Source organism: Trachemys scripta, chromosome 11, assembly GCF_013100865.1.
Source record: "Trachemys scripta elegans isolate TJP31775 chromosome 11, CAS_Tse_1.0, whole genome shotgun sequence".
NCBI classification, from domain to species: Eukaryota; Metazoa; Chordata; order Testudines; family Emydidae; genus Trachemys; species Trachemys scripta.
The window spans coordinates 15,573,399-15,595,127 of record NC_048308.1 but is presented as its reverse complement, the minus strand read 5'-3'; the positions used below and the strand labels follow the sequence as shown (position 1 = coordinate 15,595,127).

General features: G+C 40.5%; 1 protein-coding gene across 3 annotated transcripts in view; it reads left to right on the top strand.

Annotated features, from left to right (window-relative positions):
* NCKAP5 (NCK associated protein 5) overlaps positions 1 to 21,729 on the top strand; it is a 310,769-nt gene that overhangs the window by 91,904 nt on the left and 197,136 nt on the right. For all 3 annotated transcript variants that reach the window (XR_004647669.1, XR_004647668.1, XM_034785642.1), the window contains exon 3: positions 15,450 to 15,540. Coding sequence is in view for 1 of the 3 variants with exons in the window: in XM_034785642.1 (XP_034641533.1) it covers positions 15,450 to 15,540 (91 nt within the window). In the remaining 2 variants the exon portion in view is untranslated. The remainder of the gene's footprint in view (positions 1 to 15,449; positions 15,541 to 21,729) is intronic.

Here is a 21,729-nt window from a genome sequence, read left to right as displayed (position 1 = left end):
GTCTCTACCTAGCCTCCATCATCTGCCTCTGAAATAAGCTTGATTCCCCCCCACCCCCACAGACAACACTGAGACCTGATTAAATATATTTCACAATTTGCAAGCCTTAGCTTAAATTGGTTATACAGAAAGATAATTAGGCAGGGAGTCCTAGGACTTGTATTACTTTAACCAAACTGGTCTAGTTACAGATGTAAACACCCCCTAATGTGGACATAATTATACTGGTATAAAGGTGCTTGTATAACTTATTCCCATATGGGAAGGCTAATAAGCTACACTGGTATAGGGCACCTTTATAGCCAGTACACCAGTATAATCACATCCACACTAGGGGTATACCAGTATATCAGTTAAAATTCAAACCCCTAATCAACATAGATGTATCAATACAAAACTGGTGTGCAGACCAGGCCTTAGAACTCCATCTGCCCTGCATGGGTTCACCTGTCTTGCAAGCTAATTCCAGCGTATAACACGGAGTTCCTGTTGAAGACAAAGCATACTGCCTTCCTTTAGACCAGGTAGAATTTTTAATGTTCCAGAACTGTGGGTTACTGCTGTTCAGTGGTTATTCTTACATACAAAGGCAACTGTCATACACAGCTACTCTTTTGGGGTGTTTTTTTCTTGTTGCCATTCTACCTTGCTGGACATTGATATCTAAATTGGGTTCTTCAGAAATCGGGGCTTTGCATTGTAATGAAGAAGTATCGGGTAATGATAGCTTCTTTTCAGCTTTTGTAATATTTAATTAAGGTTTTAAAAGGATCCATTTCTTTGTGTTGATACTTGCTTACAGAACAACAAACTGAGTTCCTCAGGAAAGCTGCTAAATTATTTCTTAGGTTAGGATGCTCCTGTGAGGCTTTGTTTCCACCAGATTTGGGTAAAATATATGCTATCTGTTCACTATGTAACTTACCAAGGCCCTGATTGTGCACACATTTTAAGATGTGGATAGTCCTATTGAAGTCAGTGGGACTACTTTGCACTAAGTTACTCATATGAAAGAGTTTGCATGGTTGGGGCCCAAAGCAGGTAGACATGTAGCTTTTTTAGTCTTTTTAGTTCCCATTTGCCTAGTGTGATGGGTTGGATCACAGAAACCCCCTTGGGAACTGCCAACTGATGTGCCAGGATTACTTCTGCCCCTGCTTTCCCTGCCAGCTCAAGACTCCAGCACCTTGTCTTGCTGAGCCAGACACGCCAGTCTGCTCCAACACAGAACCAGGATCTGAACCACATGCCCCAAAACTGCAGACTTAACTGGAAGCAGCCCACAGAAGTGTTCCTGTCTTTAACACTCAGATACCCAACTCCCAATGGGGTCTAAATCCCAAATAAATCTGTTTTACTCTGTATAAAGCTTATATAGGTATACACAGCTGTTTGCCCTCCCCCCAGGTATTAATATGTACTCTGAGTTAATTAACAAGTAAAAAGTGATTTTATTAAATACAGAAAGTAGGATTTAAGTGGTTCCAAGTAGTAACAGACAGAACAAAGTGAATTATCAAGTAAAATAAAATAAAATAAAATAAAACATGCAAATCTAAGCCTAATACAGTAATACAACTGAGTCCAGATAAAATCTCACCCTGAGAGATGTTTCAATAAGTCTCTTTCACAGACTGGATGCCTTCCTAGTCTGGGCACAGTCCTCTCCCCTGGCACAGCCCTTGTTCCAGCTCAGGTGGTAGCTAGGGGATTCCTCATGATGGCTCCTCTTTTCTTCTGTTTGACCCATTTATTTATCTTTTGCATAAAGCGGGAATACTTTGTCCCTCTCTGGGTTCCCACCCCCTTCCTTCTCAATGGAAAAGCACCAGGTTAAAGATGGATTGCAGTTCAAGTGACATGATCACATCACTGTAAGACTTCATTACCCACTTGCCAGCACACACTCATACAGGGAGACTTACAAGTAAAATAGAGCCATATGCAGATGCTCCAATGTAAGCTAATTTCCTTCCACCCTCCCCTCCCCCCCCCCGAGATTCATGGGCTGGATTCTTAGCTGGTATAAATTGGCATAGCTACATTGCCTGCAATAGAGGATCTGGCCCCACAAGTTTAGATGTGTTGTTATGCGTGCCATTTCACCCATTTTCTTCATTAGAATACTAATTGAGGGCCACCCTCTAATAATGCTTACTCATGTTATTACTTACAATAGTATCTTAATTCACAAGTAATGGAGTAAAGTTGCTACTCAACATGAATAAGAGTATAAGAATATGATCATCAAATACTTGGACATGTAAACATCAGATAAAATTGTACCTGCTTAGATTTATTTTGAATAATCTTCTAGTGTTCCTGAAAGATGACTATATTAGAGACTGGATTCTGTTTGTAGGACAGGAAGAACATGGGCAGTGGTGGTTTAAACATTCCAGGACTACCACACATGTGTTTTTCAGTCCCAAGCATGAGGAAGACCCCATCCTCTAGAGGGAAGAAAATGAAAGCATTTTGATTGGGAAGTGAACGCCCCTGTATTCTTGCCATATCTGAATAAATTTACCTCAGGTACATCTATGGCCTTCATTACCTTAGTATCTGAGTACCTCAAATATTAAATTTATTTATCCACACAATACGCCTGCGAGGTAGGGAACTATGACATTTTACAGATGGGAAACTGAGGCAAAGGGAGGCTAAATAACTTCCCAAGGTCACAGAGCAAGTATGTGGCAGAGTAGAGACTTTAGCAGAGGTCTCCCAAGTCCTAGACTAGTGCCTTAACCACTGGACCATCTTTCCTCTGTGGGGAAAAATGCTGCATGGGTTGATTTATGTTCTCCATTTAAAAACACATATGAGTAATTTTATTTTAATCATTATGAAAACTAAATCCTAGAGGTGGATAAGTTTGTGTTAAATATTTTAACTAAACCCTGGTGAGCTTCCCAATACATATTGCAAAACAGAATGATATAGCTTTAAAAATCCTTCTGTCCTTGTTTTACTTCACTCCTGCCATATGAAAAGTTAATGTTCAAATAGTACGTTATTTAGACATTTTGGAGTACAATTTGAAAGCTTCAAATGAGGGTTCATCCACAGGACTCCCATTAAACTCAATGGGAGCTGCATGGCTAAAAACCCACACAGCAGTTTGAAAATGTACCTCGTGCTGTGCTGAAGATAGATGCTTAAAGAGTAAGTGCTTGAAAAGGGGGAGTAAGTGATGGAATGGCTTTCACTCTTCAATCAGGCCAAAAATCCTCCTCCACTCTCACAGCTCATCTAAATGATTTTCCATTGGAGTGGAGTCCCCGTCCTTATGACTCTCCCTTTCCCGCAAAGGAAGTAAAATAAAACATGCTGAAAATAAATAAAATAACCCTTTTCAACCGTAAAGGTGTCTGAATGTTCTCATGTTTTCTCTCTCTTCATGTCTTACTTCCTTGTTTTTCTTCTTTTCCATTCGTTTTCTTTCCTTGCATCTCATTTGTACCATCATACTCTTTCCTTCCAGTTCTTCCATCTCTTTTCCACTTTCCTTTTCTTCTCTCTCCCTTTTCTGTTTTCTTCCCTGGTCCCCAAGTCTTTTTCTTGCCTACGCTTTTCAGTATTCCCACCTTCCCCTTCTTTCTCTCTCTCTTTCAATCCCCTTCGCATCAGTATACCTCTTCCTTTGTCTTCCCCTTTTATCCCCCACCCAATGTCTGTCTCTTCCCCCACCCTGCTATATCTTGGTCTGCCTTGCTGCTGTGCTTCTGGGTGGGCCTGATCCATGGAGTAAGGTTCTTCAGGGCCTCTCACCTTTCCCTCTCCATGTCTTTCTCTTGCATTTTGGCCACTATTTACCTCTGACAAAGCTTCCTTTCCCCTTCCCCATCTGCTTATTGGCCTCATGCTAATGGCCCTGGTAATCAGTGGGTGGGCGTGGGCTAGACCTGAGGACTGTGAGAGGGGAAGTGTTCTGCACAGCTTCAGCAACAAAGGAGAGAGCTGGAATAGTTGGTACAGGAGACAGAAATAAAGTGCCAGCATCCTTTCTATAGCAGCTCCATTCAAGCCTTGTGAAGAACACCACATAGTCTGGTTTCCCCTCTTTTTGTGTTTTAACCATTATAAACCCTGTAATATATAGGACTACTCCCAGAGTAAGGCACGACTCACTGTAAGAACAGTAGCATCTCGCCCACCATTACTAGATATTTTTCATTATTTTTTCAAGTATCTCAATCAAATACACTGCACACTTGGAGAGAAGATAATGTTTTCACCCCTCAGCTCATAGAGAGCCGAGAAGCGATTGCTTTTTAATTATAATGGTAAATATTTTTAAAGCACTGAGTCCAATTCTTCCCCAAGGAAATGTCATAGAAGCCAATGGGGTTACCACATGGATGGATTTGGCCCTTGAAGCCTAATGTGGGTTTTCTTTTTTCCATCGTTGCCTGATAAAATAGGATAATGGCTGTGGTACAGCAGCACAATTAGGAAGATATGAGCAACAATGTATAACAGGATTTTTCCTGGTCTGGGTGCTTGGAATGTGCAGCATTAAAACTGTTAATGACAAAATATTGACTACAAAATTCTTTTGTAAAGTCAATTTCACAAATGGTTAAATTCTGCACCTACTTTACATCAACGTCCAGACCTGTATGATGTATTTAAGGCTTTTTCAGCCATCTTCAGGGCATATTCAGTCATGATGTATAGAAGCTGTATTTTTATTGCCTCATTATCAATGGTTTGGTTGTAGAAGAGCTGTCAATATCATTTTTAGGGAGACTATTGCTACCTAACATGATACAAATAATTAAGCCCTTGGAGACCATTATTCTAACTACTTATTACTTGCTCAACCATTTTGCTACATTGCTCAAATTTGGTGAAGACTAAGAGCATTAAATTAAAATTAAGCCTTCTCCTTCTTACAAGTCTCTGGAACAACTTGTTCTCTTGTTTGTTTTTAACTACCTGAAATTTAATACCTGAAATGTAGATTTCTTTGCTACTGTTATGTAGAGAAATTATTAAATACATCATCCATATTAGTAAAACTTTTTAGAATAAGGAAGGTACTTTTTAGAACAGGAGAACTGCTATTTATTTCACTAGTTATTCCTCACCTCTAGTCTCAATTGTATTTTCAGGCAGAGCTCTATATTAAGGGGCATCATCCTGGAGTATGTGTGAGATCAGAAAGTACTGTCCCTCATGGACTTTCCATGCACATAAGAGGACTTAACTTGATGCAGCATACTCCTCTCTCTGTCCCCATCCAGCTTTGCTGGTCAGTGGAGATTGGAAGAGCAAATATATTCCCCTCCTCACTGTGGTTTCTTGTTCATGGGGTACTACAAGTCAGCAGTCCTTGTGCTCTGCTGAGTCTGGGCCCTGCTGAAGCAAAGAGAGGGCAAGGAGAGGAAGGCTTCTTACTCACATCACAGCAGCCAGGCAAAACCTAGTCCTCTCTGTTTAGGTTTAGCTACTTGAAAATCCCCAATCAGATTATGTTAGAGGGGAGAAAACAAAAGCCAAATTCTGGCCCCACATATAAATCCAGACTGTACCTGCCAGGAGTCTGAATTCTATACATGTAATATGTGGATAGGGATTATCATCAGGCTGTAAGATCATGTGGTTTGCACCTTCGCTACTGTAGAACTCACTTGTACTATTCATTTGTTATTCATGCAGTGTTGCTGACTCATGAGACTTTGTGTGTCTCGTGATATTTGATGTTTTTCTGAAAGTCCGCAGCTCCTGGAGTCATGTGATTACACGAGAATCTGTTTTCATTTAAAAAAAAAATTCTTAACCCTCATTTTCAGAGAAAAGCTGGAAAAGGTGAACCTTAAAGGATTAAAAATCATAAAATACAAATCCCCCAATGTATTATTTTAAAACTTATTTTAAGCCAAACTCATGATATCCTGCAATGTTTTGGGTCCTGAATCATGATTTTTGGACTCCCAAATTTGTCCATGTTACAGAGGGCCTGTAGAGTGCCCTTTTCTTGGGTTTTGTGGGGAGCCAAGATCAGTGGGGGAAACTTCCACCCCACACTCCTATTTGTTCAGACTTTATGACAGGCCATATGTGCAGTGCACTGCAGAGGTTTAGCCTTAAGGATATGCCTACAGTACATGGCTCTGGGGTACCAAGACACCAGCTCTCTGTTGAGAATTATATTTTAACAAAGAACTTGTTTTATGGGACCAAATCCTGAGGTCCTTATTCACTAAATAGCTAGTTTAGCACAATTAGCACTTTACTTTCATGGACATTAAAGTCACAAGTAAAAATTAAAGGAAAAAACAATGCATCAGCTCAGTGAAATGTAACACTTTTAGTTCTGCAGGAGTTTGGGTATTTTATGTAGACTTTAATATAATAAAACTCCCACTAAATATTAATAATACACATAGCAGCCAGTTAATCAAAATAATTCTATATTTTAACTATTACCTTTGTATTGCAAAATAACTATAAAATGTGGAAATATTTTTATTTCTTTTTAGCCCCACACACATCTGTCAGGTACCTTTTTAAACTCTAAGTCCATAGTATGAGTACAAAACCTTCCAAACTAGTAAAAAGACAGAACTAAGATCTTCAATAACATTCTTCATTCCAGATCAAATTGGAATTTGTTTAAAATTATGTGAGCAGGAACATATGCTATTGATATGAAATGTACATCATAGTATCATAATATAGAAACAGCATAGCTGCCAATACATTTGCAGTTATTTCGATATGTATTACTGCATGCAACTTAGATAACTCATGGAAACAGCATTAGTCTGCTCAGTCACCATAATGAATCAATGTAAAATAAAAACAGAGACTATGTCTTGTCATGTATTGCTTTGACCAAGGATTTGTGACTGCTAGGTTCTATGTCTTTGGCAAGTCACTTACTTCTTTGAGCCTCAGTTTTCAAATGTAAAACGAGTATACAGTAGAATTATACTAACCTTCCCAACCGTGCACCAATTGACATGCACAGAACCCCATCATTCTCTGATCACTTCTTAGCAAAAGCTTTAATACGTGCTTGCTTACATACATATCGCTTGCTGATGTTTACAAACTATACATCATATTTCCTAGTATACAATGAATTATTCTAGTTATTGATACGCTGCATTTGAATGAACAGAGTATATTTTATGCTGCATCATCTTCATCTCTGCTTCTTTGTTTATTCACATACTAATTTGCAAAATTCAGTAATTTGCAGTGGGTCTCACAGTCATGTGTGTGAATTACAAAAGTCTGGTATAATAGTACTCAAAGGGATGTTGTGATGATTAATTGAGGGCGAATCTGTCATCAGATACTCAGGCAACTCCTACCATCCTCTGTTACATGAGTATAACCATGGGAAAATGTAGTCTTTAATGACTGTAAAGCACTTTGAAATCCCTGGATGCAAGGCACTGTAGAAAAGTACTATTAGTAATAGGATTAATTATTGGCCAGTTCCTGAAGTCTGTCCTACTGAAGCAAAACCATATATATCCAACTTCAAAGGGCTATAAGGGGTTTCTAAAGCCCTTAAAAGTACCTCAAAAATCACAGGACTTTTGGAAGTGTTGATGCCATGATAAGAGGAAGTTATTACTGGAATAGAGATGGTCCCTGATAAAGAATAATTCTTGAGTACATAATCATCAGGACTCAAACAAATGTAGGTGATGTAATCTCTGTTATGAGATGAGAAACCTTTTGATAGACTCAGAAAACTCTGCAGGATACTTGTAGACTGAAAACAAATAATGGTAATTCCTCATGGAATAAAATCCCTTCCTCTTCTTTGCTTGCCTCCACCTGCCATCAGTTCTGTGGATAGCACTCTTGTGTGTCTACTAGAAAACTATATACTATGGTCTGGTCTACACTACAAGATTAGGTCGAATTTAGCTGCCTTTGGTCGATTTAAAAATGAATATGTCCACACAACCAACCCTGTTCCGTCGACCTAAAGGGCTCCTAAAATCAACTTCTGTACTCCTCCCTGGCGAGGGGAGTAATGCTAAAATTGACTTTGCTGGGTTGAATTTGGGGTAGTGGGGACGCATATCAATGGAGTGCTCCATTGTGACCACTCCGGACAGCACTCTGAACTCCGATGCACTAGCCAGGTACACAGGAAAAGCCCTGGGAACTTTTTAATTTCATTTCCTGTTTGGTCAGCATGGCGAACTCAGCAGCACAGGTGACTATGCAGTCCCCCCAGAATCGTAGAGCGTAGAATGTTTCTACGCATCCCCATCATCTCTGTCCCTGAGGTTATCACAGATTAAAAGGTGAAAAAAAATGCACTCGTGATGACATGTTTTCCAAGCTCATCCAGTCCTCCCGCACTGATAGGGCACAGCTTAATGCATGAAGGCATTCAGTGGCAGAGGCAAGGAAAGAATTAAGTGAGCTGGAAGAGCGGAGGCTAATGGGGGAGCAAACAGACATGATGAAGCATCTGTTGGAGCTGCAGGAAAGCCAACAAGAGCACAGACCCCCACTGCATCCACGGTATAACTGCCTACCCTCCTACCCATTTTCCATAGCCTCCTTACCCAGATGCCCAAGAATGCGGGGGTGGGGGAGGGAGGCTCCGGGCACCTACCCACTCCACTGCAGAGGATGGCCCATGCAACAGAAGGCTGTCATTCAAACAGTTTGATTTTTAGTGTGGCTGCAATAAGCAATGTGGCCTTGTCCTTCCCTCCACTCCACCCCACCTGGGCTACCTTGTCCGTTATCTCATTTTTTTTAATAAAGAAAGAATGCATGGTTTCAAAACAATAGTTACTTTATTTCAAAGGGGGAGGGTGGTTGGCTTACAGGGAATTAAAATCAACAAAGGGGTGGGTTTGCATCAAGGAGAAACACACGCACCTGTCACAACGAAGCCTGGCCAGTCATGAAACTGGTTTTCAAAGCTTCTCTGATGCGCAGCGTGCCTTGCTGTGCTCTTCTAATCACCCTGGTGTCTGGCATGAAACGATTGTCTGCTGTTGCTTTCACAGAGGGAGGGGTGACTGACGACATGTACCCAAAACCATCTGCAACAATGTTTTTGCCCCATCAGGCATTGGGAGCTCAACCCAGAATTCCAATGGGTGGCGGAGACTGCAGGAACTGTGGGATAGCTACCCACAGTGCACAGCTCCGTAGGTCGATGCTAGCCACAATAGTGAGGACGCACTCTGCCGACTTAATGCGCTTAGTGTGGACATACGCAATCGACTGTATAAAATTGATTTCTAAAAATCGACTTCTATAAAATCGACCTAATTTTGTAGTGTAGACACCCTATGAGCCTGAAAATGTCATGAAGCATGCCGTGTGGTGTGAAAACACATGAGAACAGTTTGTTAACATTCAGAGAATTTCCACAAATAGTCATCGATGACAGACCTAGTTTTCACCTTGCACTTCTCTGTATCCACTTCATCCTTTCAAAAGTTGCTGTGTTCCACACAGCACCATCACTACTACTAATAAACACACGGATATTTCTCTGTTCACACATACAGATGTTCTTGGAATGGCTATGAAACTGCATTCAAAATGAGACTTTTGGCTGGTTTTAATGGCATAACATACCCATCAGTGAATTCAAGCCTGCAGTCTCTCTCTGTGCCAAAGTGGGTTTTTTTATTTTTTTTAAAGTATTTTTACCAAATTAAAGACTATGTAATGTGTGTGTATATATAAATATATATATAGAGAGAGAGATAAGCGCACACACGCACATAATCTCTGTTTAAAGATTCGAAATCTACTTTTACAGCAAGGATGTCTAGTTTGTTTCAGTGTTATTGATGTTTTGAGATCTCTGACCTACTGTGTAATTTTATGTGGTGCATGGGGTAGGAGTACAGATCAAACTTAAGAGCATAAACTAAATCTGATTTGACACAAGCTTTCTTTGCACATGTATTTGTATTTATTTATAAAAAATGAGAATGTGTACATTTTTCTAAAATCCAAAACACATTAATGGGGGAAAAATAGCTTCCTCCAATATATAGGGCATTAGACTGGAGCTCAGTCAGTAGAATTTTGCCATTAACTTCAGTGAGGCCAGAATTTCACCCCTGAGTTCTACTCACAGCATTACCTGTGATCTTGGGCAAGTTACTTTACATTGCTGTGCCTCTGCTTCCTCTCCCATCCTTTGCTGTTTTGTCTACTTCATTGCACTATATATAAAATAGTGCAATGCCTAGCATGATAGGACCCTCATCTCAGTTGGGACATCTAGGTATTACTATAATACAAATAGTAAATGAATGTATCCTCCTATTACTTCTTTGGAGGGGGACAGGAGGTATTGGTTGGGGTGATGCAAAAGAAGTTTTAAGTGCTAGACCAGAGTGGATACTAAGGTCTATTTTATTGTTTGGGGAATACTGCAGGCCTGAATTATCTGCTCAGAGCCTGATCTGGAATGTTCTGATGCAGCAGTCTCTGACCTGGCATTTCCCAGTTGGCAAGCATTAGTACTGATGAACCGAATGGAAGACAAATTGTATCTGTGCACGCACTCTCTCTCTCTGTCTTTATGAGATTTATTTCCTGAAATGTTGAATGGGTTTTGTGTATATGTGGACTTCGTCCCGTATGGTGCTGTAATGCACATATTTTTAGCAGCACAGTGCCCTGAAAAGAAAATGAAACTTACAGGAAAATACAAGGGTAGGGAAGGTTAATGCTTTTATCAGAAAAATGAAAATCTTTGGCGTAAGTGTACTTGGACTGAGTGACTAACATAAACAATTCAAAGACATCCTTAAGCAGAATCTCAACTCAAGCAGCATAAATATCAATAACTTAGAAGACACAGCCACAGGCAGACCTGAATGGAGAGAAACTATCAATAAAGTTTGTGAACACTTTGAGAAAAACATCTGTGAAAAACTGGTTGAAAAAAGGGCCAAGCATCATGCCACGTTTTCAATGGGAGACATTTTTGTGTGACACCTACTGTGACCTTGCTCCTTGCAGATCGGATTGTACAGCCACAAGAGCACACACAAGATGCTGTGATGTCATCATCAGACATGACCGACAACTATATAGTTCATCAATGTCACTGTGGTTCAAAATTTATATGCTATCTCCCAGATAAAGTCGGCCATGGGAAGGCCTCACTAGAGGACTAATTCCTGGGGGCAAGAGGCTCTTTCTCAAACTGGATTGCGGGGAGGGCCTGGCCAAACTTTAAAATAGTGTATTAAATTTTACTGGCGTATACTTTAATTGTGCAGACTAATGTAGATTATAATATAACAATTAACTTTTACTAATGCTCTCATAAATTAGAAGCACTGAATGCTGATTTAATGAGGAAGCAGATTAAATTATTGTGGTACAGCATGTTTGGTTAAGCAATTCCTCCTAAAATGGAAGACTGGGATTCAAATAAAAAAGGAATGCTAGCAATAGCAGTCGGTAAACCACAATGGCAGTGCCTGACAAACTTTGCTAAAGCTGAATCTAAGGGCATTTGACTTGCCTTTTTGGCAGATGTCTATTTATTCTTTCTCCTCGTACTCTTCCACTGATACCTGATTAAAGGGAAATCAGGACCTTTGGAAATCTAAAGTAAATTTCATTGTACAGGCTGAATCAGCATTACAGATAATCAAGCTTGTCTTTAAACATTTCTTTAATATCAACAAACAAACAAAAAAACTATATTTAACCTCCAGTTAGAACTACTCTGCCTGTTGTCTGGGTGAGTTTGTATTTTGTTCTGCCAGTGTAAATTGGAGTTTTGCTAAGAGTATCTGATCACTATACTCCAAATAGAACAGTGTACAGCCAATCCCTACAAAGTTCTTAGAGAAAATAAGTTTCTGCTTTATACACACACACACACAGAAGCAATCCAGGACAGTCAACCTAATTGTCTGTGCCCAGAAAATAGGCTAAGAGAAGCTATCATGCAACAAATGACTTCTATTATAGTGCTTTTCACAATTCTTTTTCATAGGTGGTTTGATTTTTTGCACCTACATTGTTTTTCATTCATATTATTGTCCTTGATCCTGCTAATACAGAATTCAATGACAAAACTCCCATTAACTTTAGTGAGAGGTGGATCTGTTCCTCGTTTTCTTTTCTGATTTAAGTCTCTTTATTCATTTGCATGGGCTTTTCATAATATTATAAATATATATCAGTAGAAAGAGACCCTGCTATATTAATAACTTTAAAAATTAGGGGCTCACATTTTAGGAATTAAAATATTTGTCGTCTTTTATGGATTATATTCTGAAGCAAAAGGATTTGGCCTCCTGAGTAAAAAGGCTCTGATTAAGGTCAGCCGATGAGCAGAAATGGTTCCAGTCTGCCACTGAAAAACTATGTACCACTGTCTGCACTGGAGATTAGAGCTGGCTTATTCTTATTCACATTTGGTCAACAGATGGTCCAACTGTTCCGTGTGCATTCTGGCAATGCAAAAACATTCACATCAACTAAAAAAATATAATAAAAATAAGGGAAATGTCACTGGGCATCTGACTAGGATGAATGCCTCACAGTGCCTGCTTCTCAGGAAGTAGGATGTTGCTGGATGACTATAAAAGAGAGAACTAAGCAAGCAGGAATGTTGTCATTAGATTAGTAACTACTGATTCTGATCAGACTGAAAGACTCGAATGACAAGCAGGTGCACAAAGATTATGTAAGGATGGCACTGTTGCCCCTTGTCCGGGTAGCTAACATTTGGGGCCTTACTGGGTTGTTTCCATTAGAGAGTCAGGTATTTCTTTGGTGCAGTCCTCTTTAATTACAAAGAAGGTTCACAAAGTCCTGTTTCTGTGAACTTAGTAGGAACAAACAGAAGCAGGTTGTTTCCTTACTCACAATCTCTAAGCCTGCTTTTCCAGTCAGTCTTGTAATCCAGTGAGCTCTGTCTACTCCCTGCAAGGTCACACTCATGACAGCTTCTCTGGCTCTCTGGTTGTTTCTGCTTCTGATACACTTGGACAAACACATCTGCAACCAATCAAAGCCCTAGCCCCTGCACTAGCAATCAGTCCCTGTGGAACCCCTTTACCCACATGGCTTGATTTTTGATTAGCCCTGCATGTGGCCTAGTGCCTTGGACAGTGGCTTCCATTATCTAAAGCTATCTTACTCAATAAAGGAGCCCAATTGCTTCTTCCATTCAGCCTGAAATAAGAGTAGCTAGCATGCCCATCAGCTTTAACAAGCTCTGTGATTGCAGATCGATCAAAGGCATGCTTGATGGAAGCCATTAATACCTACCAGCATAATAGCACAAACATTCGTTCTTTTTTAATGTCTGAGCTGAGATTGACTAAACTCTCATGATGTTATAATGGCAGATTGTGGCCAGCCCTACATGGGATGTAAGTGGGGAAAAGGTTACCAAGCAGTGCACTTGTGCCTCTATTGCAGAACGAGCCATGATCCCAGTCTTCGCACTCTACCTCCCTCCACACTAGCTAGCATTGCTGTGCTAAGAGGGAGAACATACTGCACCCATTCATAGAACTGTGTCTGAATTAGTCTTCTTCAGGCACTCCTTCTGCAGTGCAGGCCATCCTCGACCCTCAGTGCCAGGAGGAAATCAAGTTGGCTTTTACTTCATTCCAAAACACCTCAAAAGCCTTCAAGGTCAACTAGTTTGCTCCCCACTCCTACAGCTGGATCTCTTCACTGGGTTGGTGGTATATTATGAGTGACAGCCCACCTCAACCCCTTTTTGCAGCAGGACCATAAAGGATCCTGCTCCCACTACTACTGCTTTAACATTAAACTTTTAATTTGGGGGCCACAGATTGTAGTGGACTGAAATGAAGAGGGGAAAAAAGAGCAGTAAGGTATGCCCACTTTCTCAATCCTTCAGAAGGCGAGTTATCAACACACTTGTAAATGTTACTGACACATTTTCACAGAGTTCTAGTTGTGAGGTTTACTTGAATGTAAACCAAACATACATGGAGTGGGAAAATTATAAGAAATTTTATTTCAGTTATCCTGGAACATACCATAGACAGAGACAAGCACCTACAAGATCTCTATCAAGTATTCTTAAAACTACAGTACCCCCCTGCTGAAGTGAAAAAACAGATTGACAGAGCCAGATGAGTACCCTGAAGTCACCTCCTACAAGACAGGCCCAACAAAGAAAATAACAGAACACCACTAGCTGTCACCTTCAGCCCCCAACTAAAACCTCTCCAGCGCATCATCAAAGATCTACAACCTATCCTGAAAGATGATCCCTCACTGTCACAGATCTTGGGAGACAGACCTGTCCTTGCTTACAGACAACCCCCCAACCTGAAGCAAATACTCACCAGCAACCACACATCACTAAACAAAAACACTGACCCAGGAACCTATCCTTGCAACAAAGCCCCATGCCAACTCTGTCCACATATCTATTCAAATGACATCATCATAGGACCTCATCACAAAAGCCATACTATCAAAGGCTCGTTCACCTGCACATCTACCAATGTGATATATGCCATCATGTGCCAGCAATGCCCCTCTGCCATGTACATTGGCCAAACCGGACAGTCTCTATGCAAAAGAATTAATGGACACAAATCTGACATCAGGAATCATAACACTCAAAAACCAGTAGGAGGACACTTTAACTTGTCTGGTCATTCAATGACAGACCTGCGGGTGGCAATTTTGCAACAGAAAAGCTTCAAAAACAGACTCCAGGGAGAAACTGCTGACCTGGAATTGATATGCAAACTAGATACAATCAACGTGGGCTTGAATAGGGACTGGGAATGGCTGAGCCATTACAAACATTGACTCTATCTCCCCTTGTAAGTATTCTCACACTTCTTATCAAACGGTCTGTACTGGGCTATCTTGATTATCACTTCAAAAGTTTTTTTCTCTTACTGAATTGGTCTCTCAGAGTTGGTAAGACAACTCCCACCTTTTCATGCTCTCTGTATGTGTATATATATCTCCTCAATATATGTTCCATTCTATGCATCTGAAGAAGTGGGCTGTAGCCCACGAAAGCTTATGCTCAAATAAATTTGTTAGTCTCTAAGGTGCCATGAGTACTCCTGTACTTTTCTGGAAAATTATGAATGATTTTTTTAGATGGCATTAATTTTATCATTCTGCTGCTGCTACAACACTGACATCAAGAAGATGCCTGCTAGCTGCATATGTTGTCTGATGTTTATTAAACTCCCTTTGTAGCTCACATAAAAAGGAAGCTCTCACTACCCTACACATGTAAAAGGTAAAGAAGCCCTTTAAATGTGTTAATCATAGGCTCCAGTATAGAAGTGAAGAAAGTTCCAAGACCAGGATATCCTATGAATATTAATTTGCTAGTAGACAGTAGAATGATGTATTTTGTCCTTTAAATGACCCTAACACTACATGTCTTATCCACATGCAGAGATTTCTGACCTTTAAAATGTTTTTGTATTTTCATTCTCCAGGATGGAGGAGACGGTGAGAAATCTACTGCAGAATCAAGGATCTCCAGATCAGAATGGAGAGGGCACAGTTAATATCATGAAGGTGTATCAGGTATTGGTAGCTTTTCTGTTGTTTACATATTTAAAAAATCTAACAAGTGCTCTATATTTCCGACATCCATGTCCAAGTATTTTTGTTCTATCTTTATGAGTTATGAATGCTGCTAATCCATTATTATTAAATAATTCAGCATACCTCGTTCCTCCTTACTTTCTCTATGTATTCTTCCCCCACTGCTTAAGATTTTCCATTTCCATAATTACATTTTTATCTTCTTGCTCCTTCCCAAGAAACTCTTTGCTTTATTATTTTGATTGTTGCATCTACCTTTCAGAAGGGAAACATGAACCAAATGTTAAGCCTTATTAAAAACATGAAATTTATGGTAAAATATTCCAAAGCTCCTAAGTCACAAGATTTTACCAGAAAACTGTCACAGCAATGTTCTGTCAACCCATATTTTCAGAGGTGGTAGAACCCTGTATAAAGCTGCAAAAATTCATCTGACTTGCGTAGTAGGTGTGCTTTGTCACTTGAAGAGGGGATATAGGGAAGGTGAGCGTCCCTCTGAACAGAGAGTCCTAAGGGGCTAGAACAGAGTTGTTTCTGGAGAGAAAAACTGAGGGAGAACCAAGTTGAGGGAGGAAGCTTATATTGTGGTTTATGATTTATTAGAATTTACTTTACCCAAGGAGAGCATGAGATTTGAGCTAACTGAGGGTCTTTACATTCTGTTGAGGATGTTGAGATATATTCTGCGCATTTACACTGACATTCTGAAAATTCACTTACTTAAATATTTAATAAAGACAGTCCCAATTATTCTAAAAGTTGCATTTCCTTGGTCAGACAGAGAAGGCCTCAGTGCGTATTCATACCTTTACTAACAATCCTACAAGAAATAAAATATTGAAACATGACCTACTTTGCAGTTCTCCAGATAATGAGGCACTTGTGAAAAACAGTGTATAGTTACTTTCATGTCCCCTCTTACAACCAGAGCATGAGGACAGACTAAAATGCAAAGCCAAATAACAGTCACACTTGATCAGAGGCTTCAGAATCGTAGGCAGTTAAGACTTAATCTAAGGTTATGTATATGTTCAAGTAACTGACATGGAAATCAAGTATCGGGGTAGCCATGTTAGTCTGTATCTACAAAAACAACAAGGAGTCTGGTGGCACCTTAAAGGCTAACAGATTTATTTGGGCATAAGCTTTCGTGGGTAAAAACCTCACTTCTTCAGATGCATAGAGTGAAAGTTACAGATGCAGGCATTATATACTGACACATGGAGAGCTGGGAGTTACTTCGCAAGTGGAGAACCAGTGTTGACAGGGCCAATTCAATCAGGGTGGATGTAGTCCACTCCCAATAATAGATGAGGAGGTGTCAATGCCAGGAGAGGAAAAGCTGCTTCTGTAATGAGCCAGCCACTCCCAGTCCCTATTCAAGCCCAGATTAATGGTGTTACATTTGCAAACAAATTTTAGTTCTGCTGTTTCTCTTTGAAGTCTGTTTCTGAAGTTTTTTTGTTCAATGATAGTGACTTTTAAATCTGTAATAGAATGACCAGGGAGATTAACATACAAACTTTTGTATGTTACCAATCCTGATGTCCGATTTGTGTCCATTTATTCTTTTGCGTAGGGACTGTCCGGTTTGGCCAATGTACATGGCAGAGGGGCATTGCTGGCACATGATGGCATATATAACATTAGTAGATGTGCAGGTGAATGAGCCCTTGATGGTGTGGCTGATGTGGTTGGGTCTTCTGATGGTGTCGCTAGAGTAGATATGGGGACAGAGTAGGCAGCGAGGTTTGCTACTGAGATTGGTTCCTGGGTTGGTGTTTCTCTGGTGTGGTGTGTAGTTGCTGGTGAGTATTTGCTTCAGGTTGGGGGGTTGTCTGTAAGCGAGGACTGGCCTGCCTCCCAAGGTCTGTGAGAGTGAGGGATCATTTTCCAGGATAGGTTGTAGATCGTGGATAAAGCGCTGGTGAGGTTTTAGCTGGGGGCTGTATGTGATGGCCAGTGGTGTTCTTGGCCAGTGGTTATTGTCCTTGTTGGGCCTGTCCTGTAGTAGGTGATTTCTGGGTACCCGTCTTGCTCTGTCAATCTGTTTCCTCACTTCCCCAGGTGGGTATTGTAGTTTTAAGAATGCTTGATAAAGATCTTGTAGGTATTAGTCTCTGTCTGAGGGGTTGGAGCAAATTCAGTTGTATCTTAGGACTTGGCTGTAGACAATGGATCGTGTGATGTGTCTTGGATGGAAGCTGGAGGCATGTAGGTACGTATAGTGGTCAGTAGGTTTTCGGTATAGAGTGGTGTTTATGTGAGCATTACTTATTTGCACTGTAGTGTCCAGGAAGTGGATCTCTTGTGTGGACTGGTCCAGGCTGAGGTTGATGGTGGGGTGGAAATTGTTGTTGAAGTCCAGGTGGAATTCATAATAATCAGTTCTGCATCTTGCCTTAGTTTCCTCAGAAGCCTTGGTATCATGGGGATCAGCGGAAAGGCATGCATCATGTTTGAGGCAGAGGAAGGCATCTGTCAGGAAGCTTGGGCTGGAGCCCCACTGGAATAGAATGTCTGGCAGTTGTTGTTCTAGTCAAACAGGTTGAATCTGGGAATCCCCACTTGCATAAGATATTCTGTAGGACTGAGTCTTTGATAGCCCACTCATGATTGTCTGGGAACTGTCTACTGAGCTGATACACCAGGCATGATTTAATTCAGAATGCACCAATTTCGGAGCCACAAGGCCTCCTGGCAGAGCAGAGATGATCTTGCTCGCCCTGGTCTGTTGACATAATGCTTGGCTGTGGTGTTGTCTGACTATGGATCCCTGGAATAGTGGTAGAAATTCCTTGCATGCCAGGTGGATGGCTATGAGCTCTAGAAAATTTATGTGGAGACAGACTTCCTGAGAGAACCATAAGCCCTGAAATGGACGGTAATGTAGATGAGCCTGCCATCCCTGAGAGGATGTGTCTGTCACTAGTGTCTTGGTAGGTAGAAGTGCAGAGATGGATACGCCATTGCACACCTGCAGAATGCCTTTCCACCAGTTTAACGAGGAGAAGACTACTTGTGGGCCTGTGATGATTATGCCCATGTGGTGTCTGGTGGGTAAATACACTGATTTCAACCACTCTTGTGGTGTAGGTGTGGGTGTAGGTGAAGTCTGGCAAAGTGCATCACATAGGTGCATGAGACCATGTGTCTCAAGAGTCTATGAGGTGTATTTTAACTGATTTCCTTGGTTGGGCTTGAAGTTGGTTGAGAAGGTTCAATATAATTTGTAACCCTTCTTGTGGAAGGTAAACATTCACTCATCTGGAATCTCACACTGTTCCTATGAACTCAGTGCTCTGAGACAGAATCAGTGTGGATTTTTCTCTGTTGATTTTGAGGCTCAGAGTGACAAAGAGTTTTAAGATTATATGAATTGAGATGGTCACCTGTTGGGGTGATCCTCCCTGGATCAGCCAGTAATCAAGTTATGGGTAGACCTGGATTCTCTATGTCATTAGATGAGCTGCCACAAATACCAAGCACTTGGTGTATACCTTCATTGTTGTGGGAAGACCAAATGCTGTTCCCACTAGGAATCTTGTGGGTTGGATTAATAAATGCATGGAAATACGTATCATGCAGGTCAAGAGCTGTGAACCAGTCTTTAGGCACAAATGAGGGAGTTATGAAACCCAGAGTCACCAGCCTGGACTTGAAATAATAGAGGAATTTTTTGAGATATCAAAGATCCATAATGGGACATCAACACCCTTTCTTCTTTGGGATGAGAACATAATGGGAATAAGCCTCACTTCCCCTGAACTCTAAAGGGACATCCTCTACTGCTGTGAGTTTTAAGAGGAAGTGAACCTCTTATTTCAACAGTATCTTATGAGAAGATTCCCTAAAAAGCATGGGCAATGGGGGGAAATGTAGGAAGGAACTGGATAGAAGTGCTTATAATCCTAGGATGGTTCTACTGGGCTCTTGATACTGGAGTCAAACCTGCTGCCGAGAAGAAGACCTGGACCCTGGAGAAGCAGAGGAAGAGGTGGAGGGTCATTGTCTTTGACTTGGGTGAAAGCAGCTGTTGAAATAGATTATAGTGTTGAAAAAAGGCTTTTAAATTTAAAAGTCTAAACCTGCCCCGGAATGAAACAGGATTTTTTTTTAATGCAGTATCTTTGGTCTGAGCTGCCTCTGATTCAAAGGTATTCACCCCAGCTAGGGGTCAGGTCACCCAATTGATCAAAAAATAAATGTGTCTCCATCCTTTTTTGTATAGTGTCATATCTATATAAAATTATGGCGTGACATCAAATTATTATGTTTCAGTAACAGAACTCCTGAAATGCTTTGGTTTCAAAGGGAAGCTATGATTAGAAATGGATTGCTGGTAGGGCAATGCAGATACTGAGGGCTTTAAAGGCAATGAAGAAAGCACCTGGTTTTGACTTCTTCTTGGAAACACACCCGAGACAATGGTACAGCATTATAACTTTCATATTTTAAAGGAATATGCACATATTTAAACTGGTTTCATTTATAAGGTCAAGATAGCATGAGGTGTCAGAGACTTCTTTTTATTTCATCCTGACTCTTCACATGTTTGGACTAGGGTCAGGAATGCCATAGGGCCTATATCAGATGATAGAGAAAGATAAAGTCCCAGAATTACTCCTGATGCAGTGACGAGCTGCACCAACCTGGCCGGCTGTGCCACAGAGCAGATTCAAAGTGCCACCTCCTTCCTGAGGAGGATGGGAAGAAAAACTTTGCATTCTGCTGGCAGCTCCACAGGAGATCCCTGGTTTCCCTGGCTAGCTCTGCCCACTTTTGGAGCTACCCTGGCTCCACTAAGCATTTATAGTATTTATATAATATTTTAACAAGTTTATAAACTATGCTATACATTTCTTGTTTAGCAAAATAGCAGGAAGCGATATATACATCAATTTTTTTTATTTGGCATATTATCATTTTACAGGCTGAACATCCTTATACTGATATTGTCTGTTCTGAAAATAGTTTGTTGCCACTTGCATTACAGATCTATTGTTCAAGACAAAGGAATTTGCAGGATTTTATTTTAAAGGTTGTAATATGAACTAGAACCACTGCCACAAAATTAATCCACATATTTCTTAAAGACCAGTCTCAAGGCTAACAATGGTCATCATTCTGACTTTCATCTACAGTTCTCGACCATATTTCTGAAGAAGCCAAATTAGATTTAGATTTCCCCCCTTTCTTAGTTACTGCTTCTGAGATTAAAACAGCAGCCAAGAGATAAGGGAAGAACAAAGATTTATTAACAAGTGAGACAATATTGTGAGTCAGATATCTACAATACAGCCATAAAAATATAACCAAGCTTTCTAAGGCAATTACCAACATCCCAGATTAGAATCAAGGATTTGGATCTGAATTCTCAGCTCATACTTATCACTCTAATTGGACAGGTTCCAATCAGGATACTGAACTTCCAAATCTGAGAATGTTCAAATTTAGGTTAGGCCCTTTATAGAGCTGAGATCCAGAGTTTGTTTCAGGCCCATCTCTAACCAAAATTATGACACACAACATTTCTATATGCAGGAAAAGTAAATAACTTGTAGTTAGTAAAAGTAAGTAACTAAATGCAGGAAATGTAAAAAATCCTATCCTCTTATCACTCATAGACAAATACTTATTGTGTTAGCTAGATTTCTTTGTATGAGAGATTTTGATCACAACCACTTTCTCCTAATAGCCATCTACCCCTGTAGCCTACCAAAGCCAACAAAGCATCCTTTAGCTCCTGCATCTCTTGGTTAAGACGAATGGAATGCTTAGATCTAGCTAGTCTAGCAAATCTTTGAAGCCATATCACTGATAGATTCCCTCCACGGAATGGTGTTGACAGTTGAGAATCCCATCCAAAAAATACATTCCATGCTTGCATCTCTGGCTGGTTCTACAGCCAACTAAATATTTCCTGGCACCTGCTAAAGAGAACCTCAGTTACAGTACTATACTTGCTTTGTATCTAAATTCTACAAGAGGCATAGTTGGCTCTGGTCTCTGTACCTGCACTGACATTGTCTCCCATGAGAGCGAATATGCTGGCATTCCAAAATACTAGTTAGTGCCTTTCTTGAGCTATGTTTGTTGTAGCTTCTTTGTGGTAATCCCTAGAAAGGGAAGAACAGGCAGAATAAATTGACTGGCATAGCTCTGTGA